The 26590-nt window shown below is 44.3% G+C and overlaps 1 protein-coding gene across 1 annotated transcript in view; it reads right to left on the reverse strand.

Annotated features, from left to right (window-relative positions):
• IQCJ (IQ motif containing J) overlaps window positions 1-26590 on the reverse strand; it is a gene marked incomplete at its 3' end in the record, with an annotated part of 88919 nt that overhangs the window by 51308 nt on the left and 11021 nt on the right. Inside the window, exons 2-3 of the mRNA XM_088530440.1 lie at window positions 3519-3583; window positions 2383-2463 (exon numbers count right to left, since the gene is read on the reverse strand). Of these exons, the coding sequence (XP_088386566.1) occupies window positions 2383-2463; window positions 3519-3583 (146 nt within the window). The remainder of the gene's footprint in view (window positions 1-2382; window positions 2464-3518; window positions 3584-26590) is intronic.

Below are 26590 nucleotides of genomic sequence, written 5' to 3' on the forward strand. Positions count from 1 at the left end.
CACATAATCCATTTCTGCTTCTTAAACCTCCTCTGGTCTTGTGGTCTGATGGATGGTCTCGAAGCCCCTCTCCTGCTAGAGGGGCCAGTGCAGGTGGCACGTGTGTGACTCCCTGCTCAGAGCCCCTTCCTTGGGAGGGCAGGAACACATGCACCAAAGGACTTGAGAGGAAGAATGTGCAGCACATAAGGCCCAGGATGGGGAAGGCAGCAATTCTGACTACTGAGAATAGACACAAGAGGTTTTGTAGGTACCTGAGACATAAGATGCCAGGCTGCACTGCATGGTGCTCATAGCACTTGGGTTTGGGCAAGAAAGCGCTTACCAATGCTCTGGTGGATAGGAAAGCTTCTCTTCCTTAGGTGCCAGGGAATATCCATCCCTTAGACATCCTGTTCAGCTGCTTATAGTCTCACCTAGAAGAGCTAGAGGATTCAGAGCCTCTACTACTCCTCTCCCAGGCAGTTCTGTAGTGAGGAGGAAGCTGATGAACACCAGGAAGTCTCCATATACCACATGTGTGTGGTGTTGAGGGGCTTGATGAGCCCAGCAGCTCCTCCAGGTGCAGAGGCTCTCACAGCTGAACTCCATCCTAACTTGGGCTCCCCGTGGCAGGACCACCTTGGGAGTCAAAGCCCAGCTGGTTCTGGGAGGCCACAACGAGGATGGGGAGCACAGCAGCTCTTCACCGTGTGCTGGACACCATCATAAGGGAATGAAGATATGGAAAAGAGTCAATGGCTGTTGGTTGTATGACCGTATATGACCACGGTCAGCATGAGGCAAAGGCTCCTGAGTGTAGTTTCTTGCTTCCACTGCAGATTTACAGATCTGCTGTCTGCACCACAGTTCAAGGGAACCCGCTGGAGGCCGTGGTCTGTCTTCAGCATCCGCTGTAGGCCGCAAACAGCCGCGCTTTTCCACTACCTTCTCCACAAGTCAGGAAAATGTTTTAGCCTCCAATCAGGCTGAAAAGGTGTTGGGTTTTATCTTCCTCCATAGCATAGGAAAATGGTACTTTTCAGTGTCATCAGCAGGAGGGCCAAGCTTCACCCTGGGATGTGATCGCTTCCAGACAGCCCTTCCCGGCGTGCCGGCGGCTGCAGGCACCAGGAGGCACCTCTTAGGAGGGGAATTTTCAGGCAGGTTCCCCATTCAGAGGGCATCTGGGACATCTGAAGGCCCAGTGAAGCCAAATACCTATTTTTGTTTATTTTTTAGAAAAGTGCAAGATCAGAAACAACAGAGCCCCTGCCAGGGTATCCCCAGGAAGGGATGCTACAGCCCTGATCAGGTGGGCCAAGGCCCTGCAACAGCTTTAAAAGAGACACGAATATCTGCTGAGGCTCCTGAATGTGCGTGTCAATGAAGGAGCTTTCAGTAAACACATTTTTATTTAAAAAAAAATCACATCTTCACGCTCAAAGCATTTATACTTTGCATTATTTCAGTTTCATGCCTTACTGCATAATATTTACATGGAGTATTTACATATTTATATTTGCATGTTCTTTCCAATTTAAAGCATGAGACAACAGTGAGTTTGAGGCATAGCTACCTCCTGGAAAAGTCCCTGAAAATTTTTTCTTTCATCTGACTTATATTGGCATGACTAAAGGGCACTGGCTGGATTTTAATTTGAAACTTCATGTCCTTTTAATATTTTAATGCAGCATTAATATTTTAACAGCCTTTATAACAAGTTAGCTGTAGCTTTTCCACAGAAAATGAAATTCGATATGAAAAACAGCAGTGAATAAAATTCTCCATGCAAAGCTACGTCCTTCAGCACACGTCACAGGATTTCTCCTGGAAATAGTAGGGGGTTTCAGTGTAAAGGCAGCCACGTTTTTGGTGTAAGAGAAGTTTGTCCTCAGTGATGAGGGTTTCCTGTGCGAGCAGATTCGAAAGTGGGATTCTTTACTTGGACAAACACATGGATAAACTTTATTTTTTGAGCAGAAACTGCATTGCCGAGGCTGCAATGGCTCTGCTTGGGAAGCTGGTGGAGTTTATGTCCAGGAGGAGAAATTTCTGCTTATTTCTTCCCTCCCTGGCGCTGTAGCTACACGCGCTGTATTCACAACACCCTGCCTGAACACTTCACATCTGATAAAGAGCTCCGCACCTGAAAAATCTGGCAAGTTCTCAAATATTCTCTAAGTTTTAAAGAGGAAGTTGCAAAATTAGTGTAACATTTAAGTTTAGCATCTGAAACTCAATTCAAAGAGAATATTCACATGCTTAAAGGTAGATGGGAGCTTAACTACCTTGCTAAATTAATGTTTTTTTATACTTAAAGTCCCAGAGAAATCCCAGATGCTCAGGAATCCAGCAACCCCAGCTGCATTCAGCCACGAAACACCAGTCTTTGCTACTTACATTTTCACACTTGATTCCAAAGGCTGTAAGTTGATAGGGTATTTTTCAATGTTATTTTCCTCATCCATGGCAAGCTGATGGCTAAGGAAGAGAAAAGAAGATGCTTTCAATGTGTGCATGACGCTTTTGCAATCACTGTGAATTAATTCAGGACTTTTGAGAAGACTGTACATGAGCTGCTTACTTAAAGGTGTTGCAGTCTTTGGAGGGTGGCATCTGGGTCCCCGTTGGGCTGCTAGCAAAGCCTAAGAGTTTGAATCCAGTTTGCAGACTTGGAGCTCTGTGCAATCTCAGCACTAACCCTCCCAGATGCCAGCGCCCCAGAGACAGGCACACCCAGCAAAGAAGCTGCTGCAAATAAAGAAATAAAAAAACAACACTGGCAAATAGAAGAGATATTCTTGCTAAATTAACTTTCACCCCTGAGGCTAGATTTGAAAAGCCAGAGTGTAAAAATGGAAAGTAACAATGGTAGTGCTGGCAGCAAATGAATTACATCAGCAAAAGCCATACAGGAACATGAGGAAAAGAATTCCGTGTGATAAAGGATGACGGGGGAATTGGTGCTGTGAACGGATCATTTGGAAGAAGCAATTCTAAAATGCTAGAAGATAAAAAAAAATCAAATGTTTTGGGACACTGCTTTGGATGGGACTAACAACATGAATGACAGATCTTCGCATGAAAATTTTGTAAGATGAGACCCCAACCTGTGGAGTTATTTTGAGACTTTACTGGACACTTAATTACATCATTCAATCAGCAGCAGTTTTCAGAAATTATCCTCCTGTAACTAAAAAGAGAATCGTTTATGGGAGAGATGCAAAGTCTTGCGGTATGTTACCAAGCAAAAAACACAGTCTACAACTGGAAGAGGATCCCTTAAAGAGCAGAGGTGACCAATGAGAAACCATCAAATGGACTAGTGAAGTGGCCCCTTTTGCTGGATCATGTTTTGCATCTTTTCTCCTGACTGTGCAGAAGTGACGCCTGGTCCCCCCATCTGCCAGTTCAGGCTCTAGTTGCTCCTCGTGCAGGACAGATGCCACCGTCACCCTGTGTGGGCTACTCGCACTAGAGGCACACTTAACTGCGGCCTTATAAAAGCTATTTCACGTGTGAACCCCCAGATTTACCTTTGAAGTAAAGATTTGCCATCATTGACCTGCTCCAAGGTGTTCTGGAGCCGTCTGAGTTCTTCCTACAAGGAGAGAAACATCATTTCAGTGAGACGGTGGCAACCCAGGTTTGGCACCAGAGACTTGTCCTGGAGCCCGCAGTGCTGTGAGACACCCCTTAATCCAAATGCCCCCTCCCATTTCCAATTTAGACATCCAAAATAACTACAAAGAGGCCACTATATTTATCAGTATGCCCCATACATTGCTATGAAAAGAAATACCAGACCTACAAAAGATGATGGGCAGAGTGAAAGAGCAAAAGAGGGAAGTATTTTTTCTCTTTTATTAGATATGTGGCTGCTTTGATTTGATAGAGGGTCTTGATAAGAGGCAAGCTAGCAGCAGTTCGTGCTTCCAGACATTCCTCTTTGTTCTGCAATCAAACAGTATTCAGCCTCATAATTAAGAGAGTCACTGGTGGAGATGCAGAGCGCGATGTCTTCACCAGCCCATTTGCATCAGCTCCTGCTCTCTGCAGACGACATGCGACGAGTTTAACTCCACACGCACTACTGGGTCCTTCCCTCCACATCAAAGGGCCAGGAGAAATCACCCCATGAGTTTCAGCACTCAGATTTGGCTTAAAAAGCAAAATCATTTCTGCACAAGTTTTATTGCTCAGAAGGGGGTGGGAGTAGGGGGATAGACCCCCCATTATTGGCCTAAAATTGAAAAATGTTATCAGCAATCAGTGAAGAAATTCAACTGAAAACAAGCCAGGTGAAAACCCCAGATTTTTGAAGCCGATTGTGATTTGTGTTAGTTTATTTTCCTGGTGTTGAAACATGTCCATGGACCAGGTAGCTTTGCAGAGACTGGTAATGCTAGGATGAACGAGACCTCTGAGTAAGACACGAGCCCACGGGGAACCCCAGGCCACGGCACCTCTAGCTCTTGCAACGCGGCGCTCTCCAACCCTTTGCTTTCCAACAAAACCATCGCCGTTCTTTACGAGCAACACGGATCCACCAGCTCCACCTTCCACTTTTTCAAATACAGCTGACGCAGAGGAATTTTACACAGCACTTTTTAATCTCACATGAGGCTCGACACTGTTCAGCATGAACCAGGCTCATGCTTGGAGGCTGATTTACTTCTAATGCAACTTTCATTTCCTCACAGTCTCGGACGGGCTGTGCTTGCAAAATATGTTTTATGCATTAACTAGATTTGTCAATCTGAGAAGTTAGATTTTTCCCCTGTTTTTGCCCTGTCTTTGGCCCTCTGGGTCTCTCACTGTTGCCCCATTTCCTTGACAAGCCAGAAGGACTCATTGCCGCTCACCACTAACCAACATCTGCAAATAACCAAATAACCTGGTCATGAAACTCTTTTTGCCCTCCCTTATGGCTTGTTCTGAGGAATATGCTCTTCTTGAATATTAAAAAAAAAGGGGGGGCTAGAAAAACCTCCCAAATTGTTTTCTCTGAAGTACAGTTCAGCTCAGAAGAAAACCTTTTATTTTCCTTATTATTCCACTGGTCATTTTTTTTTAGTATATCCCAGAGCTAGGAAAGGTAATTCAGAATGTGAAAACAATTTGCAATTGACTTTATATATAGCTCTGGGTGACAAAACCTGCATGACTTACATAAATCATTTTTTGTGTTTGACATCATTTTCTATTAACCCAAGGGTGAAGACTGAACAACAACAACAACGAAGTAAAAAGTAAAATTGGTTGTGACATTTTTGACTACTCAATCTTTCAATTAAACATCGCCAAACATTCTTTATAAAAGCTGTAATTCAAGGCAACGACAAAAGGGGCTAGTAATGTTTGCATAATTTGGAAGAGAAGACGACATAAAATCCATACTAATTTCAGTTTTGCGTCATTAAACATGAAGTATTGATTATTGCTCCTTGCAGCAAGATTTATGCAGCCAGCTCTGCTGCTGTGTCCACACAAAGCGCTGCTGCTGTTTCACCCCCGGACCCGAGCGCAGTAAATGATGGGCTGCGGGGATGGCGGCGCGGCCGCTCTTCCGAGTCGCAGCCTTTGGAGATGCGTCCCACAGATTACGCCAGGAGTGACCCAGCTGCAAACTCCGACTTCGGAAAATTGAATTGGAAGCGATCCATGCTTCTGCTGGAGTACGCCATGAGTTACAACGCCGCTATAAACTGGTTATAATGTAAACATATTGTAAAATTTACTGCAGTTTTCGTTTTCCTACGTCAGTGGAATATAGATGTTAATAGCAACTGCGCGTCTATGGACTTGGATAGAAATGCTGAAGTCAAAAAAAGCAGCGAAAGCCTGAATGCAAGACCAGTTTCAAGAAGAGCAAAGCAAAAGGGCTTTAACTTGAACTTTCTGTTCATGTATTCATCATTTTTCAGCCTGTAGATCTGTGTTTTTAGGAAACCAGGCTTTTGCAATGACTGAGTTATTACTGGGAAACATCATGACTTTATAGCGAGGAAAAGACCAAGAGGGCTCAAGCCCATCGAGCCTCTGCAGTAGAAACGCTGCCTGTAGGAGCCAACCTCAGCCCCTGCCCAAGGCCATCCCAATGTGCACGGCCTAACGAGGGGCTCCCCAAGGAACCAGGGCTTCCCGGGGCTCAGAGAGGCTTCCCGCTCCTTGGAAAGCTGAGGCCATGGCCATGCATGAGGCCGTGTAGGAAGGAAAATTTCCTGGATCGTTCTAGGCCACGGAGGCCTTTGGGAAATAAATATCCACACCACTGAAAAGCGATAGTCTCTAACTTCTGCTTGAGGAAATACGTTTCCAAAATGCCATTTTTAGTGTAAAGTCTATGGGATGAAAAGGAATTTGTAGATATTAAACCCCACCTAAACAAATATTTACCTAACAAGTGATCTTTGACTGCAGTTACGCCCAAAAATCCCCTCTGAGGTAAGTAAAGCCATTCTACCCGTGGGTTTATACACACATAGAGAAGTCAAGGCAGAGGCCGTGTATTAAAAATTAATTTTTGAAGCCGTTTTTGGAAACACATGCTCCCATTCCAGCATTCCTGCCCCAGAGCCGATGCCTTCTCTTTGTGGGTAGATATGGTCAAAGCATCGGCCCTGCAGGCAGCAGAAGATGGTCCTCGCAGGAGAGCAGCTCTGCTTAGGTCCAAAAGAATAAGTAAAACTAAACCCCCCAAACTTTCCTTTGACCCTAATTTTTCCCTCCTCACACAAACTCCAGATGCTGTTGCAAAAAGGGCAATAATTCAGAAGAACAGCCGCGCAAGGGAAAAAAAAAAACAGAAATGTGTTTTGCCCACTTTTCCCAGAAAAGACTGCAGCACCGAATTAAATGATGCAGAGTTGCTGTTTCGGTCTGCCAAGGTCTGTCATGCAGTGGGTTAGTTAATTAAGCCCCTTAATGGGCTGAAAGGGGCTGAGCAGAGCAGGATCCTATGTGCACACTGGGCTGTCAGCATCAGCAACACCCATTTCCAGGTCCTATTTCCCTCGCCTGGGTCATCTAGCAGAGACCTTGGATGAAAGGGAAGGGGATGCTAAGGAATCAAACTCTCTTTGGGGGAGATTAGTGGGGTTTTTGTTTTGTTTTGTTTTCTTTTTCTAGTCTTTAACACAATTTTTAAATACAGGGGCTGTTTCATTTTTTTGAGATGTTTGAGCTAAAAACGTTGAAGAAAAGCACATTAACAGCACAAGATTAGCACAGCTACAGGGGCTCTGTGATCTAGAGCTGTCACAACGATTTACCAGCTGACTTAAAGAAAAAAAAAACAAAATTGCACCATCAATAGAGTTACTTGAACTGACTTAACTGAGTTTTGCATCCAGATTTCCAAACAAGACCAGGGTGGGGAGCAGCATGGGGCAACGGTCCTTGTGCCACTGGACCATCACACCATCAAGGAAGGGATTTGCCCTTGCTTTTCATTTGTGCAATGGGATGCTGACCTTGCTTAGTTAATTAACCACTAATGAACGGCAAACAGCGGTTCAGATTCTCCCATCCCATCCTGCCTGGATTTCTTTTTTGTGCTTTTTTTGGGCCCTCCGTGCTGCTGGGGTCACGCGTTACACAAAAAACAAAACCAAGAGCAGGAAAGCGAGGACAGGCAGGACTGAAACGCTGGAATGAGGTTGTTGCTAATTAGAGCACCACGGGGCTGAGCAGGAGGCTTCGCGGCTGCTTGGTGTAAATGACTGGTGCGATGCGCACGGTGCCCGAGACCGCGCTGATAAATGGAGCACTTAGGGGAATGGCAGCCATTGGGCAATTAACTCCCGCCGTTTATCGCTTGTGTTTCCCTTATTCTGCATACTAAGAGATGCTTCACCCCACATATGCATTTTCCTAGTTTATTAAGAATCAAAGTTATGGTTGTAGAGCAGCAATTGCTACTATATATTTATGCGTTATATATACACACACATATATATATTTTTTTCTGCGATAAGAAGAACCACTTTGCTTTCCCTATTTCACCAGCACAGGCCAACTCTCAGGAAGTTTTTTCAAAACCATCTTTTTCCTGTACATTTGCAAGCTAATATCTTTACAGGATACGGTCTAATTTCCCTACAGTTCCCTTAGGTCCTGTGCAAAATGTGGCTTGATTGATGAGTCTTCCGAGGCTTCTTACTGGCCCACTTTTGTGCTTGTTTTTGTTACTGAAGTGTAGACTCTTTCATAGTTGGGTGTATCACCAGTTTTAGTCCATCCCTTGCATATAGTGCATATATAGTACGTCCCCAAATATACAGTGCTGGGGCACGCGTTGGAATAGGCATCAAGAAATCCATGCAGCTTATGGGACTTGCTTCCTAAGGGCTGGAAATCCACATGCCAATTTGGATTGCTCTCGGATTGTGGAATCCTGCGGTTTCCACAGGAGGTGACCTTCCCAAACTGGAAAGCAATACTTTGTTGTGTGTAAAACTGAAGATCTGGTGAGGTTGGGACAGGAAGGCTCTACAAGAGCAGGCAGGTTAGGGCTCTGCTGCACCATGGCTCATCACTTCTTGCTGTGTAAAATTCCCATGGGAGACAATTGCTTCATATTTCAATTCCTCCACATATGCCCATTTCTACCATTTTATTACAAACACATCTTATATAATTGTTTCTGTTGTAAATCATGATGTTCCTTTTTCCTCTGTCATCATTCAATCAAACTAGGACTTGATACGAAACTCAAGCAGACTAAGCACCAACCCAGGACACAAAACACATCAGGGAAAATTTGGGTTTTCATGCACTTGAACCAAGGCAGTGCCAGATCCTTTTGCTGCATAAGGATGCCAAGGAGAGGGGGCACTTCCAGCCCCCGGGAGGGGAGATGCCACGATGCCCGCGATGTCTCCCAGGATGGCAGCATGAGCAGGGTGACCTCTTGAGCGCTTTTTCACTTTCCTGCAATGTCAAAAAAAATGTTTTGCTTCCTTCCTCTCGCTTTGCCCTCGGGAAGGGTAACCCAGCACTTCATGGCTACGGAGTGTTATTCCAGCTCCCGACAAACCCCGTGCAGTAATGAATGCCATTAAAAAGACAAGGCGGATTCCTTCTGAAAAGCCTCTTCTTTCTGATGCTGTCACTGTGGTCAGGGCTTTTAGCAGCACCACTTCTACCTCAAAATACTTTAGCTTTTAGCTTTTGCCAAGGGAACCACATTGAGAGAGAGAAGCCTCTCGACTACTACCGGGCTTTTCTGCAACCCAAGGGCTTCTGAGAGCTCTGGTCAAGCTCTGTGCTGAGGAAGGAGTCCGGAGTGGCCGGAGACCTGGTAAAGAAAGCATTAAAAATCGGCTGTGGTTCAAGCAGAAAAATGAAGATCCTTCTTTGAAAGCCTGCATTGCTTCTGACTGGGAGCTCGGAGACAAAGCCAAGGGGACACAGAAGGGCAGTGAGCAGGACCAAGAGCCCGTGAGTCCATCAGCTCCACTGACGTGCTTTAGAAAATACTCATTTTTCAAAAGCAGCTTCCATTTGGAGTGAAAAACCAACAGTTTGGACATTCGTGGCCAAATCCCACCACAACCCCGCTGCAGAGCTCCTGCTGAGCACCAGGTCCAGAGGAGGCAGCCCCACCATGCCAGCTCCTACGGTGTTGGAGGAGCCAAAGGGGCATCGCTGAGGGAACAGGCCAGAAGTTGCTAGGCTTTGGTCAGCAAACTGCAGAGAAGGCATCAAATTCCAATAAAATCACATTTTGGAAAAAATGAGGTCTTCCTATTTGTTCATGTGAGAGGGTGCTTCAGTCCTCAGGAAGTAGAAGCAAATGGCAAACCTAGAGTTGTCTATAGCTTTTTCTCAGAAAAGCTGCCTAGGGAAGAAGAGATTAGCTAGTTAGTTAATGGTGGACTTTCTTTTTTTATGGAAAAGGAATATATCAGTCCTGAATGCCACCAAGAGTCCAGATCGCTGGACAGGTTCAGATATCCCTTTATCTGAACTTAACCCTTCATCTGAAGGCTGCAGAATAAGAGTAGTCATCTGAGTGTTTGCACATGACAGATCCAGCTTCTGAATTCCCAGAAAAATCTTTTTTCCCCTTTGGAAAAAAAAAAGGAGGCAGCTCTTTTTATAGCTCGTGAGGCTATTATTTCTAATGACAACAACAGCCAACTGTTTCAAAACTGAAAAGAAAGATATTAATCCAATTTTCGGCTTTTCAGCACATGGCTCTGCTCATCTTCACAAAAGAGGAGACTGCTAAAGTAGCTCAGGAATCAGAAGGTTGCTGCCTGAAGCGGGCAGCTATTACAGAAATGATCTTTTAAACACTTGTCCCATTTCTCAGGCTCCCACCGAGGCCAAGCCAAGGTCTGTGCCCAAGGTGAGTCTCTGTTTTGCAAAACACTCAAGCAAAGGCACCCACAGTTACTCGTCAGCCACAGGAACCCTCTGCTCGAGGAACCCGGAGAAGAGCAGCTGCATCTACATAATTTAGGTTCTATGAAGAACATGTGCACTCACGTAAACGATATTTCCTCTGCTATGATGAACTGCAGACCGAGCAGTTTTGATTGGGGTCTTAATCTTTATGTGTATTGTAATTTCCACCAAACACTCTCGTGTTTGTCTTCAGCGTGAGAAATAGCTTTTCCACACTGATAATAATGAAACCACTCACTCATCCTGATGCTTCTAACTATGCAAACGCACCAGGAAACCAGCAGGCCACTTATTAATGTGTCAGCTGAGCCGTGTTTGCTGGAGAGCGTGAGCACAAGTCATGTCAATCCTCATCCCAATGCCACCTTCCTGCCATTCCCAGCATCTCCTGTGCAAACCATATAATATTTTACAATACAAATGGAAAGTGTTTTATGTTTCCCATCCAACAAGTGCTTAGCCATGATGACCATTACAGAATCAGCCAGGAATGCACAGAGAGCTGCAGAAACTCAGAAATCGCCCTGCAGAGTTAATCCCCTTCAAGAAGTTAAGGGATCTGGAGGACAAACCCATCAGGGCAGGGACACAGTGTTGGCCACTGCGAGCTTGAGGCTCCGTAGGTGTAAAGCACCTTGCAAAGAGGTGGTTTTTTGTGCTCCTTCCCAAAGGGGTTGTTGATGCCTTGGCAGGTCGCCCCAATGCAACCCAACGTGGCCACAGTGCACTTGGAGAAGTCAGGGATCACAGCAGAAATTCCTCCAGCTTTTGCAGTGCTGCTGGGGACCGCTAGGAAACGACACCGTGCTAATGAGACAAGGAATAAAGATGCTCCCATAGCAAACTCACAGGTGAAATAATCTCATCTTCTACACCCTGTCTTGCTAGTTAATCACTTGATAAGAGTCATTAACACAATTGTTCAGTCTACTGTAGTCTCATTATAGAGTGAATATAATTTACATTTCCATTAAAGAGATGGCCACAGATTAGTCGCAGAGGCAAATTACAAAACTATTCAGTTGTGTTTGTAGCACATTGGTTATAGCTAAATGCATCTCGGAGAAGAAAATTAAAAAGAAAATGAAAAAGAAAAAAATCCACCCAAAGTAGCCAATTTCAAAGCAAATACACCCATCTAAGTCGACCTATCTAACTTCTCATATAAAAATGAAGTAAAATAGCAAGTGCGGGAAATTCTGTTTAACTGCTGAGAAACCACAGGGCCTTTTGTTCCTCTGAATAGCAACGCATGGCAAATAATAAAAGAGCACAAAAGCTATACAAAGTTATTTGATTTAAAAAGCTAGGATTTAGTTAGTTCCCATTTTATGCTAATTTTCTGCTGCTAAGTATCCAGATTGTTTCTATTCTGTAATTTGAGGTGCTGGAGGATGCTGAGCATTCAGATTTTCAAAAGAGAGGGATGGGTGAAGAGGTAGAACTTTGTAAAACTACAACAAAACAAATATTTGTCTTTTCCTGCTTTTTGGCATTAGTTTCTAAAATCCAGTATATAGAAGCTTACTTCATTATTTCCTTAAGGACATTCAAGAAAAAAAGCAGAATATTCTGGGTTTCATCTGGATTTCTCTAAAAGCTAGGATGGTCCTAAATAAGCAAGGAGTTAAGCACCCTGATCCTATTATTTTATTTATTCTTTTTTTAAAAAACAAAAAACAAAACCCACACAATTTAGGCACCTGAGCACTTTGAAGACAAGAAAACAGGATTTCCAGACTAAAGCCATTGAGCTTCCCAATATAAAAGACCTCTCATTTTTATATTGCCACTGCCTCCTTCAGCAGCACTTTGCCTTCCCAAGTGCTCTCCATTTATTTTTTATCTTTTACAAACAGCGAAGCAGCTGGGGGATTTAGGACATCCTAAAAAAGTCACGCAGCAAATATTCCCAGTTTGTAAAAAACCCTCCTCATCTCTCTCCTCCAGCTTTAGGGAGGCTTGAAGACAACACACTCAATTGACATAAATTTCCAATAAACTTATTTGCGGTGCTTTAGGAGGAAGCCCGGCGCGTAGGAGTGAGGGGCTGTTTCCAAGCTTGGATGGGAAGGCTGCTATCAGAAAGCGGGCTGGAGCACTGAAATAGCCTCGTCTGCAGTGGAGTCCTCAAATTGAGGGAAAAGGGGCTGATTGCTAAAGCCGTGGATGAGAGGGGAACGGGCACGGAGAGACAGCCAAGCTGCAAACCCATTCCTGATATCTCTGATATTCTGGCAAAGGAAATCTTGGACCTTCCCTGCTCTGGTGTCATCACCTCATCAGGGACTAGGAGGTCCTAAATGCCCTGGGAAGACCTCTGGAAAGCACCAGAGACTGGGGATAGCTTGAGCCTAACTCCAACGTTTGCAAGAGCCACAGAGAACTTTGGAGCGGCACAGCCCTTAGGTGGGATTCTGCAGTTCCCTTCCTGCATCCAAAGCAGCTTCTTCTTCCTGGAACATAGAGCACTAGGCCAATGCACCCATAAGGCACATTTTTGTTATTTGGCTGTGAAAACACATAGTGCTTTCCATTACAAAGCAGGAGTTGCCAAGCCAGTCCAGCAGCTGAAGCCCTGATCTGCTGCTATGGTCTTCATGTGGGACCTACTCATCCAAACTCCTTTCTAAACACATACAAGGCTACATTTTGAAAAAATAATCTATGCAGACCTTATTTACAACCAACATTCTTCCAGGACTTGGATTTGGGGTCCGCTGGGATGAACCATGGAATTTCTACACTTCCCAGGCCAGAAGCTCAAAAACTGCTGAGGTCGGAGGTTGCTTGAGGCCTTCCTCCTTTCTCAGAGGGGTTTGCCAGGGGACCTGCAGCTCTGAAATGATTTGGTGCCCACTGTGAGCAGCGGTTTCCTCACTAACACAGACAGATTTGCAGCAGGGATCTGCAAGACCACGTTACCGACGGGAGGGAGAGCAACAGGCAGCGCAAAGCAGGAGGGATTGACAGCAAGACCCACCGCGCTCACGAGCCCTCCTGCCCGAGCAGAGTTAAATCTGATTTCTCTCTCTATACTGCGGATATCTAAAGACGATGTTTTAATTGAAGGTGGTTGCCTAGCAACTGCATCCTGTGTACTGCAGGGATGCTTTTCACCTGGAGCAGATCAACATCAGGATGGCACCCTCCCAATCTGATTAGCCCTAATGAAATCGCCGGCTACAATAAATAGCAAATGCTTTGCTAGAAGTTCTGCTTCAAAATTGATACCCATCAACAGGCTAAACCAAATCAAAGTCATTCAGAGGTTAGAAAACCTCCTCCTCTTCCCCACCAAATGCTTCAGGCTGCTCCTCACAACTGGAGTTTATCAAGAGGGTAATAGCACTGACAGAGTTTTTCTTGCTCAAATTATTCTGCTGCAGTTGAAGACATAATGATAAAATACTAGAGCACTCGCAGTTATGCACAGATGTTCTTCCAAACAGACCTATGACTCTGTGAAAAGCGACAGAAAAGGGGACCAGTCATGACCAGAACACAATTTGCTGAGTAAAGGCTACTCCTGTTGTCTTTGTTTTGTTCCAAAACTCTGTAATGTCAAAGCCAAAAGACCAGGCAACAAGTCCTCAGGGAATGGGAAAGATATCAAACTTCTTTGTCCTGGGCAAGTCCCAAAAAAGGGTATCTCGAAAGGGCTTTGCTGAGTTTTCCTCCTTGTGCACTTAAAGAGCTGTAGGAGGACAGAGCCTCCTCTGTGTTGGGTCTTCTCATTTGGTTCAAAGCATCTTTACTCACCCAGCCTGGATTTGAACCCTAGATGAGAAAAGAGTCCCTGTTCAGAAAACCTCCTTATGCTCCAGCTGGGTTTTGAGAATCTGCTTGATTTTTTTTTTCCCTCGTGAACAAGACAGAAGAATATCTATTCCAGAAAAACTAGAAGACAAGTCCTTCACATAAGATGGATCCCAGAAGGCAAAGCTTCAGGTTTGTAGGCACCACGGCAGACGGCTGCACCCAAACCTTGCAGCTCTCGTTAGGAAGAGGGCAGCGGCCCCCTGAACTTCACGATCTAGAGTCCGCCCTGACAGGGCCAGGAGGACCTTCCCTTGGCTGGGGTGGAAGGTGAGGCCATTGCACCTCCCTGCGCGGTGCCACGGGCTTCGCAGAGAGGGGCTGAAGATGCAGTGCAAGACCCTGCTCTGATCCATGGTCTACACGTTTTGCTGCGTGATGGGGCAAGGGCAAATCAGCAGGGCAAAGCAGTGGCTCCTACAGGCAGTCCAAGATACCCATAATCTGCTCCTAGGGGCAAGCACCCAACAGTGCCTCTCGCTTTTGCTTCATCCACAACCAACACAGTCCATGCCATGCAAAACTGCTCTGAGAGTCAGAGTATATCAAGGGAGGACAACTGGGAACGCTCCTGATCCAACCTAAAATGCTAACGCAGAGGCTCTGGTGTCAATAGAGCGTTGTCAGCTGTATACAGGTCCAGGGCACCAACACGTGGAAGACTCATAACAAACACACTGTGTTTTACAGCTGAAATAACAAATACTTCCTTCCTTGGTGGTAGCCCTCCAAAGTCAAAGAAGGAGGAGAACATTATTTCCAAGGTTTATTAGCTCTCTGCTTATTACACTCCCTTGTTTTCTTGGCTCAGCCTCCTACCAGCTGCCTTATTTGCTGTGTGAAACCTCGCCGTTATCCACAAAACAGGTTCTTAATGTTTAATGTTTGGCTGATGGAATCCTGCAGCACCCAGCAGAGCTTTTGAATAAAGGGCACCTTATAAAAAAACTTAAATGCAAACAACAACAAAAAAAAGCAGCATGTGAAACCCTATGATAGAAGCTGGTCGCATTCAATCTCTGAAAGCAAAGAGCTACAGTTTGTATGAATAATTCAAAAACAGCCTCAGACAAATGATCCCAGGTCTATAAGGAAATAGCAAAACCTCTGGAGTCTGTAGCTCTTTTTATTACAGCCTGGTTCCTGCTGAATGCTGTTTTCTCTAGGGTTATTTTTTACTCTTTTATATATATATAAATATATATATACACACACATATATATATATAAATGAACAGTCAGATAGGATGTTCAGATAACACATACAGCCAGAACCCTAGAGAAAAATTTAATTTTATATTCATTTCAGCCTTGTAAATTATTCATTAACATGGATCATGCAATTGGGTAAAAATTAAAAATTGGTGAATTAGTTTTCATTTGTTTATGTTAATTATTTAGTGTTCTTCCTTTTTATTAGAAAAAAAGCACAGATGGAGATTAGTCTTGTTCTGAGGATTTGTGTTTGCTCCCTAGACAACACACAAATTAGCATCGCTGTAGCTACTTTCATGCAATGTCTATAGAGAGATGACTACTGCCCAGAGCCGTGGCTGAGACACTGGAGCACACGCTGGATTTCGGATCTGCAGACAGGCCTTCGGATATCGCTCAGCAGCATTTTGGAAAACAGGCTGTTAGGATTTGCTTTACAAATTAAGTCAATGATGGTTTCCATCACCCTTCCCGAGTTAATGTGTTGCTCCTCAGTATGTTCCTGCTCAGGCCAATATCCTCACCCTTCACCACGATCCCGAGAAACTACCTCCGAATTAAGGCAGAGTCACTCCACTTTGATATTCATAGAGTGTTTCTTCCATTTTCATATTCACCATGGGGTTTAACCCCCTGCAGAATAACCCAAGCACTAAGTGTCCCCACAGCACGTACAGCGAGGACGCACGCTGTGTGCAGAGGAGGTTTCCTAGGCAATGCACACCAACAGCATTCAGGTATTCAAAAGCAGCTTTTTCTTCAAGATATCTCCCTTTAGAAAGTAAGGACCATGTTTTGCTCTCACTGCTGGACCAGAAACACGAAAGGACAACACATCTACTTTGAAACACCTCTGGAGGTTGGGGAATGTGCTTGTCTTCATGGTCAACCTTCAGCTTTGCTCTTTGATTAACTCCACAGTGAGTTCTTAATACCACAACAAGATTGCCAAGAAAAGAGAGCAGTATTTAATAGCGTACAACCAGGCATAGTAAAAAGTTCTTTTACAGGAGAAAAGAAACCCAAGCCACAAGTTCCCATGCAGATTCCTAATTAGTTTGGATGTAAAATCACTGCCATAGGCTGCATAACAGCTACACAGAGCTGCAACTCAAATAATAATATAAACAAACAAATTGAAAAGAAAAAAAAATAAAATGGAAAGCCTAAAATGTTTGTAACTCCAGTGTTTCCCTTCCCAAATACTCGAGGCCCTTTGGAAGAGAGCCAAGGAAGAAAGGAAGTCTCCAAAGCCCAAACCACAGCAGGGAAAGTTACGTCTGTAAGAGCTTCTGGCATCTGATTTGAACATGACATATAAGAATATGATTAACAAATATTTTTCTGAGTCTTTAATTTCATCATTTCTAGGACTTGTCTCCAACATCTGCACAGATTCCATCTTAATCCAGTCGGTGTAGGTGCACCCTGGATGTAAGCGACACTGCTGCTGGTTTTCTGGAGAACTGGAAATACGGCCCATTCTTCCCTTGGGCTGTACTGGTTACCCTGGGTTCAGAGGAATGAGGAGCAGCAAGGACTACCCGAGCCCTTCCATGGCGTTATTATAACCAGTCCTGCAGAATACTCTGTAATTCTGAACTAAAACGTTCCTTTTCCTGTGGAAGAGTAGAAGTCCATTTGCACCAAGCGAGTTATGAAAAACAAATTTAATCCCTCAAACCCTGCTTTGCACAAATACAGCAGATTTAAGTTGTTATCAGACTTAACAGCCAAGACCAAGCTTAAATGAAGTGACTTGCTTCACTTTAGGTGGAGGGTCACAGTGATTAAGCTGGGCTTGTCTGCAGGACTGCAGGGCCCTCCTTGCTTCAGGAAAACCTGTGGCAGGCTCTGGAGTGTCACCTTCATAGACAAGAACCCCAAATTCGTTAACTTGTTAATAAGACTCTATCTTCAGAAAAATGAGTTGATCACCCTCTGTTCTCTTTAATACTAGGGAGAATTCCCAGCTTATTTGCTTTGTATTTCTTGGAACAGGTGAAGGTGAAATTCCTTAATAATTTCAATAACAATTTACCTCTAATAAAAATCACAGTTTGGCATTGCAAGCAGCGGAAATCTTTGACATCTGCTCATTGGCAAAACTTTGGTATTTTGTTAGAACAAGAGACAAATAACTCCAGTATTACAGCCCTGTAGAAATCATTTACATATTTGGGCCCAAAACTCAAATTATTATAATCAACACTAATTCCCCAAATGACTTCACAGTTTCTTGTAACTCTAGAAACTGGGTTGTCATGGTGAATATTTATGAGGTTGATAAATCAGAACAACCTTGTGGGATACGTTCTCATTTGGATGCATACGATGCACAACGGGAATCGCCGTTCTTTTCCACACCAACTGGCTGGATAAAAACGACATTTCCACAGCCCAGCGGTTCCTGCACGGTCCCACACCCTCTCTATCTCCACAGCAACAAATCACAATTATTTCAGCCACTCTTCTGGCCATTGCTGCCTTTTCCAGCAGGCAGATTCCAAGAAGGCAGAAGAGAGCAGGCTGCAGGTAGCCCTGTATTTCTGAAACTGGTTAATGTAACTGGGAGAGCACAATGACTTGGAAAATTTAAGCCTGCACTAAAATAACTCCAGAGCTCTAAAGCTATGTAGAGACCATTTAGCCACTTGGGCATGTGCTAAAAACAGTATTTGCTCTACTGCAAAAAAGTTGGGAGAGCACCCAAAAAAGCCAGATACGCCTGTCCTGAACCCTCAAGGCTTGAAACCATTTACCTATATTCTGTCATCTAAAGAGCTCCTCCTTTGATGAAATAAAATACAGTCAGATGTTGATGGAGGGGCTCAGATGACATGCAATGCCAGCTGCTGCCCCTACATTTGAATCTGGGAGCTCTAGTGAGATATGGTAAATACAAATGCCTTCTTTATATTCATCTCAAGCCATTTAGTCCAAACCCGTACAGAAACCGCTGTTCTGTTGCCCTGTCCTGCAGGGAGAAACTCCAGATGTGGCAGTTGTGCACAAACACCTGTGGGTGTGAGACAGCAAGCACCAGACATGCTGAAACGCAGAGATGGAGGAGGACAAGATGGAAATTTCACTGGAAAGATGAAAAACAAGCAAAAAACCCAAAAGAGTGCAGGGGCTCTAGGCGGACATTTAAGCCGGCCATCAGAGGTGACCGTTGCTTCTGCCACAACTCGTGAACTGGAAGGACCTTGGCTTGAAGAGCTTGGTTGACTTCCCTTTCGCCCTGAGACAGCATCGCTTCAACGAGGGCAGTTCCATGAGCGGAGCCTTCCCCAGCACGCCAGTGTAACTCCAAATGATAAACCTGCTTTAATGGGAATATTAATAATTTAGCACTCGGGCTACCAAGGCCGTTATCTACGCTTCCCTGTTAATACATTTTGATGCTGAGTAAACTGACACCATACAAACCATTTAAACAATTTCATTCTTTATGTTTACAGTTATAATTGCAAACAGGAAAAGCTCCGTTTTGTGCCTTGAATGCTCTAGGCAGTGGGTTCACACATTTAAGTCCAGCACTTCTACTCCTGCCCCAAGAAGAAGCCACGTTCCGCGTGTGGAGCTGCCTGGCTCCAACTGCAGCACAAGGGACATCCCGAGTGACTCCCCCAGCAAGGAGCTTCATCACGTCCCCACCAAAGGGAGAGATAGGAGGATTTTTCCCCACATACATCCATTTACATTTATCCGGGCCCAACTGAGCTCCCGGTCAATCAGATTCCCAGGTTTATTCAGCCACTCTTCCCAGCAAGCATCATCTTCACTGCTTGGAATGAGAACAGCCCGGGAAGCCCTGCCGCCTCCTCACCCCCATTTCCAAAAGGTCAGGAAAGGACATACAAAATTCAGGTATAATAGAGGGTACATGGCGAGGTGATGTGGCAAGAAATAAGCCTTCAAATCACAGCACCTTATTTTTCAAAGACTGGTGTCACTATGCCATCCAACGACAAGATTTCAGCATGGTAATTCAAGATACTTACTTGGATCCAACCTAATCTTCCTGAAATAAAAGTCCATTTCACGGGACAGACTTGCACTGAAATTGCATTTTACTAAGACATCTACATTTTTATGAGAGTGGTTCAAAGGAAAGAAGGATATATAAGCTGTGCAACGAGCGCCATTTAATACACTGATACTTTCTAATGTAAACTTTACAACCAGACAATCATTCTTATTTTAATTCTGAACTCCAAAGAGAGAAAGGATATCTTCCTTCATTATTCATCATTCACCTATCTAAGCAGAGGTATCTGTTCCACTCGGCATTTATTTAAAAGAAATGTTTTAAGATTAACAGACATATAGACTTCAAACACGCAGGGTAAAAGTATTTCTTAATCATCCAAACATTAAATAGTAAATATATTCTATTTTTCTATATTCCACTTCAATCACAGCAAAAAGAAAGTAAAAAACCCATGTTTAGGAGTGGAATGGGTTTGATTTTGTTTATGAAAATGGCAATTCTCTGCAGCCAGAAGCCAAGAGCTACGTCCAGCAAACAGAGGGGAAGCTGCGTGCTAGACCCCAGCGTCATAACTCCACACCGGGCTGGGTACGACAGGAAAATGCAGCCTGTCATTGATCAGCAAACTGGTATCAACCTGGCTGATCCACGATGACAATAAAATTTGTGCTAGTATTACTGCATAGTAATGCAGGGTTATTTTTGCCAACCAGAGGAAGAAAAGGTCTGATAAGAAACATACCCTTATGCCTTTCAGTTCTTGGATATTATGTCCAGAGGTGACAATCATCTACATCATATCTGTGCACGTATGTGGCACAGATATATCCATATATGCACACTCACAAACATGCCAAAAAAAAATCACCAAAAATTCTTTGTTCATGTCTGAACTCTTTTTCCTCCTGCCTACACATGAATTATTCTTTCTCATGTTGCAATAAACCATGCTAGAAACTTAAAAGGCTGCACAAGGATTTGCATTTTCCCTATAGTTCCACCATCAGGAAATAGATTCGCACCTACGGATTAGTTGTGAGAGAAAGAAAACAGGAATCCAATGGCTTTTCGCAACAAATTTAGAGCTCAATCTTGCAGCCTGCTCTGGACTGGCACTGAAGCACAGTCAGAAGCTCTCAGTATCTTGCAGTGCAATTCCTCATCTTCATCTTGGCTTTTTGGCCTGAGTTACTAGAATAGCAATGATTTTTTGCTTCACTCCCTAACACCTGCTTTACTAGAGCAGCTACTGAGAAAACTGCACCAGTAACAGAATAGTGTGTGTATATAGATATACACACACATACATGTATATCTATATATAATTTATTATTTGCTGAGGATTTACTGAGACCTTGAAATGGCAGGACTAAATGCAGAGATTAATTTCTGAAGGTTGGAGAACTTTGTTAGAGCTTCAGGAGCCCCAGAACAGCTCTGTTAAAGCTGTATCTAGTCGTGGTATCAGCACAAGGCCAATTCGTCTGAAGGGTGCAGGTCCCTAAGCCTTAGCCACATGCATTAAGAGTTCATATCAACCTTTAATTTTTAATGTTTTGTTCAAGCTGTGAAGATACACATAGTGATGATTAATGGAGAATGGAAAGAGCATTGTCTCTGGAGTAATTTTGTTTTGATTTTTGCTAAGACATGCAGCTCTGAAAAAACTAGGGTCAGGCTGAGTTAAGTGCACTAAAATTGACTTCTTTTTTCCCCCCTCTTGCTTCAGAAGTCTCTAAGTCTCTCCATCCTTGACCCTCAGCTTGAAAGAGTTTTATCTAGCTTTACTTGAACTGATCCAAAACTTGCAGATAGTTCATTCAATATCTCCTAACATGGCAGAAAACCATTTCTTCCTCGAGGCTTTTCTATAGGAGGAGACCTGCAACCCAGAGACTTCACGTTAGCACTATGCTAATGACTTGCCTTGAGGCCACTTCTGCTCTGCCATCATCAATGTATGAGGTGCCAACATAGAGTCCTGAAGAGGAGCCTTACCTTCATGGAAGCCCCCAGTCTGATCGGAGCGCAGCCCCTTGAAGCTTTTACAGAGGTTACAACTTTTTGTAAGGGATAAAGCTCCACTTAAACCTGCTGCTGCTTAGTCAGGAACTTAAAGGCAAATAAGGCACATCTAGGCATAGCAGGGAAGGAAGAGCCTGCAACTGCTTTGCAAGAGTCCTCAGGGCCTCTTGGCCTTCTGCAGTCCCTTGTCTTGGTTCAGTAGATTTACTTACCACGAAACCCAGCTTTACCTGCTGCAGTATCTTCAGCTGGTTCCATCAGAAGAGGTCATGTTGCAACAACCACATTATACAAGACTGCCTTGAATTATTTTTGTTAGTTCAGCCCTCTGCATCTGAGATTTGTGAGATCATTTTTGCCAGTGAGACTTACAGAGGAGACTTTTTTTTTTTTGAAAAGAAAAATGTTCTTAGGAAAGTTTAAAAGACATAAGAGCAAACAGGACCAGACACAAGGCCCCATCTCCAGCCACCGCAAGAGCAGATGAAAACTGCAGTGTTCACAAACAAGAGAACAAACACATTAACCAGCCCCAGCTGCTGTCCAGCTGGAAAGGTAGGAAGGGCCCATCCATCTTCATGCTGAAGATTCCTGCCATTTCATGGGCTACATTTGGAGCTGAGCCACAGGCTCCATGGAGACCCTGCAGCAGGAGAAAGGGAGCTGCTCTGCAGGCAACCTGAGCTGGGCTTTCTCACCTGGCAAACAGGGAGCCACCACAACATGCTCCCCAGGCAAAGCCAAGGAGCATTCCCCATATTCTCCTAAACACTCTTCAGCTCTTCCCCTAAGCGATACGGATCAGCAGAAAGACACCTGAGCATCATTAGTAAATCAGGCAGGCAGGGCACGTAGCCTCCATTGCCACTAATGAGCCTATTAATCTGTGCTCTACAAGAAGCCTGGCTGGTCAATGAGGAGGAGAGAGTCTGGGAGGCTTTGATAGAGCCTGCAAAGCTGCATGGCCAGGGGACATTAAAGGTTTGCTTTGAGATATGCTGTGCAGCTGGGGCCTTCATTTCATTCTGCTGTGAAGGATGCAATATGGCTGCAGCTTGCACACTGTGATAATGTTAATTTGAGTTTTTGGAAGGCTTCAGCTCATCTGCCAAAAGATTTTTTTTTTTAACTATCTCATTGCAAGCCCATAGGGATAATATCAGCAGTGCTGGCACTTAGTTACCTGTACTAGAAAACATTAATGTCATCCAGGCATTCCCTCCCTCAGACTAAACAAATATGCTGCAGAAATTATTTCAAGTAAAATAAAACTCAAATACCGATTTACCTATTGATAGGAAAACCCATGTTCTCCCTGTCAGGAATCACCATATGGGTTCTCCATCGTGCAAACCTTGCAAGTCTCTCCTTTGGGTTCCCAACAGCAGAGGTGGAACCACTAAACTCATGGGTGCAAGATGCCCCAAAGGGCACAGTAAGAAAAATTGCTCTCCCAATGCCATGTTTCCCAAGGCCAAGTGACAGAAAAAGAGAACTCATCAAATGTTTGAAATTTTCATTCATCAGAAAACTAGATAAAGCCCTTCAGCTCACCCATGAAAGAACCCATCTCATTATAAATCTCCTTTTTGAGGTATTTTCACAATGACTCTAGCTTTTAAAGTTAGACCCATTGCACCAAAGGTCTTACAGACACCTGAGTGCATGTGAAACAACCTATTTTCACCAAGTTGAATAGTACAAGGATGTAAGAAATACCACTATCATAAAACATATTCACTGCCAACGTGCAGTAAGGTCCAGAAGTGAACTTTATTGATTCAAAAGCAGAAGAAAAGGTCAAATGGTCACACAAAGTCACATCCCTACGGAGATAATTTGTGTGTATGGTGGGGAAAGGGTGGAAGATACAGAAAAATGTTACATAAATGTTAAGTTGAAGATGTTGCCTTAATGCTATGATTATATCTCTAGGAACTGCGATATTAACAGAATGTATCTGTCAAAACCCAGAGACTTGGGTTTAAAGAAAAGGCACGTGTTGGAACTGGGTCCATTTATCATGGCCTGCTGAAAGCAGAAAAGGTCAAGTCAGTTGCTCTATAGAAAACTCCTTACAAGTGGGTAAACTTTAGCTATAAGAAGGAAAGGTCAGATCAATAATGTTGTGTAATCGCTTAGAGCAAGCGGCTGTTAATCATCAGAAGGATTGCAGAGATCATCTCACTGCTCGGGCAGGTTTGCAAGGCCTGGCAGGGCCTGGCCGTGCAGGGATGTTCATCTCTGTTACCTGCATGAGGCTTCCCAATGTGAAAGGGAGGCATGGACTCGTTATTTTAAATCTGGAGTTCACCATGAGAGGCTTTCAACAAGGATTATAGACTACCACAAAACATAAGCCCTAAATCCCCTTGTAGGGTTGAGCCTAGATGTGTGCAAAGACTCTCTGAGGTGCTGGGTTTCTCCAGGGCTTTGAACACCCCTTGCTGAGCAACCCTTCTCTGGAGAGGAAGCGTAGTCTTCCTCTGTAGATAGAAGAGGCCAACACTCAAGAGGTCAACGCTCAAAAGCATGAGGACCTGAAGCACCCCAGCCCCAACCATGCGGGTCAGGCTGAACTCATCCAAATTGCCAGCTCCCATTTTCCATCCCATTGGCCAAGATGTCTTGTTCCCGTGCCACATGCATGGATGAGGCAGGACAATGCCGCCCTCCTCTTCCTCGCTGGCTGAGGAGCTTGGCCTGAAGCAGCTGAACACAACACTAGTTCCTCCATAACCTGTGTTCTCCTGACTCCCAAAACCCTGATTAAAAGGCCAAGCCTTTGCTCGTTACGGTGCTACGTGACGCCGGGAAGCACTTGTGCGTCTGCAAAAGGACTGACCACGAGCAAGAGCTACTGGGAGAAGGAAGTGAATTGTTGCAAGCAGAAAGAACTTAATTATCACTAAATTTAGCACAGAGGCAGTAAAAGCTACTGAGAAAGTAAATGGATTTCTATTTAAATCTTATGTTTTCCCTTTCTAATTCCACCTGACAGAGAAGCAGCACCATATGTTCAATCGATACTTATTGTATCTACAATAGGACCATTACTTTTCTTGCCACCATACATTAAGTTGTTGCTCTTTTTCAAATCCTAAATATTGGTAACACAGACTTTGTGAGACAGGTAGCGACGACTCAACCTACAGGCAGACGTGCTAGGCCTGACTCTTCTTGCTGGATGAAACAAGGTTTTCTGCTCTTACTTGGGACGGATCCTCCTGGTCAGACATTACACTGTAAAATACAAAACTTATGCATGACCTCAGTGCATGCTGAAGACCATCTTCTGGGCAGCATCCAGAGACAGCACTAGCTAGAACAGGCTGCCGTGTCCTAAGCCAAGGCACCATGTCATCCACGCGGAGCAGTTTTGTAGACTGAGTTTTTAAGGACATAGAGTACAGTGTTGGCTTCCTCATCTCCTGCCTGCTGTTTAACACAGCATTGCCCCTCTCCATGCCAGCACTGCAGACCATAACCACTGGCTGAGCGAAGATCTCTTGCAGAAAGGTATCTAACCTCACCACAGAGACGTTGGCAAAGAGAGGAGCCAGCCTGATGGCTGTCATTGCCTTGGCCTCGTTCCCTGGAATTCCTCTTTCCCGGCAGCCAAGTGTCTCCAGAGACAACAACCAACCTGCTGGTACCCCAGAGCTGGCCGGGCGCTCTGCAGCACACATTGACAGGGAGATTCCTCCTGGCTGACGGGTCTCCAAGCCAAGGACTGTGTCTGCAAGGACCAGGGGGTTCTTTCTGCACAGGAAATTGATGACATTGTTCTGAAAAGCAGTCACATGGAGGACATGGCAAGGAGGGCACATGCAGCAGTCCTGCCCCGGAAGAGCAGTCCTAGGATGTTACTCAAGAGGGAACACCACCTCAGGAGAAAATGAGCTATGGCAGCAGCTAGCTCAGTATGGACCGTATGGCTGCTGGTCTCTTTAAAGAATCAGAAAAGATGAACCAGCTTCTCCAAGCTTGTGTCTCTACACTGTGTTCAGACCCCACCACGAGCACTGAGTTTGCTTCTACCTTTAGCAAACAACTACTCCAACCAGATACACTTGGTGTGGGTTCCTCCACTGCTGTCTGAAACTGCAGGGCCCGCTCAAAAACTGATGCTGTTCCTCCACTGTCCACCAACCACTCTTTAAAACCATTAATGCACACTTTTAATCCAAGGCAAAAGCACCTCACAAATATTGCTGACCCATTTCATTAAAGAGCAGTTTATTGAAGAGTAATGAAACAAGACAAAGCACTCAGAGCTGCTTTGCAAGTTATGAGAACAGCAAGCAAAAAAAAATGCACTATGAGGCATTTATCCCTTCATCTTACAAATAATTAGAAATCCATGAGACCGCGTTATGCTTTTTAAATAGGCTATAGTAATGGCTTGTGGGAACACAATTCAATGACAATAGTTCATCACGGTAAGTCAGCTCCGTAGGGTTACGCTGTGCCAAGTCTAAATGGGAACCATTAGTTTCCCTTCTGCATTGCAGCAGCAGCCGGCCTGCATTTACGGGAGCATCACTGGCGGCCTCCGACTGTTATTTTTTTTAAATTAAGTGCTGTGCCTACCGAGTTAATAAGCATGCAGTCAGGAAGGTCTCGCAATAAGTTCCTGTAATAGTGCATGCAATATTTTGTAGTAACAGATAATAAAACTTGACAAAGCATTCTGTAATTACCACTCCGCTTTATAGAATATTACTGATACGCAGAGCACGCTGCTCAGCCTAATAAATGACACAACATTGATAAACCCTGCTGCTTGCTTACACTTGAGAGGCACCGATGGAGCTGGGATGAAAGATTTAAGCAGATTTGCTAAAAAAAAACAAGAGTTTTTGCTGCTGTTTCTTGTTGAAGAGCAAATCCAGCCCTTCCTCATCCCATTCCTGCTGACTGTAACATGCTCCATGCAGGGCTTGCCTTGGCACCTTTGGGAGATGAAAGTGAGGCAATATCTGCTCACTGAGCTTTGGAAATGTTCTGTCTGTGTCATTAAGTGACCTCGCTCAAAGGCAAACTCTTCAGCTCACGGGAGCAATTGCTTCAGGAGAGAATAAGCCGAACAAGTTTGCACTGACCTTAGAGAGCAAAGTAGCTGATGCTCTGGAGA

This window comes from Tinamus guttatus, unplaced genomic scaffold, assembly GCF_059628265.1.
Source record: "Tinamus guttatus ecotype Peru unplaced genomic scaffold, ASM5962826v1 Tinamus_guttatus_pri_ptg000376l, whole genome shotgun sequence".
NCBI classification, from domain to species: Eukaryota; Metazoa; Chordata; class Aves; order Tinamiformes; family Tinamidae; genus Tinamus; species Tinamus guttatus.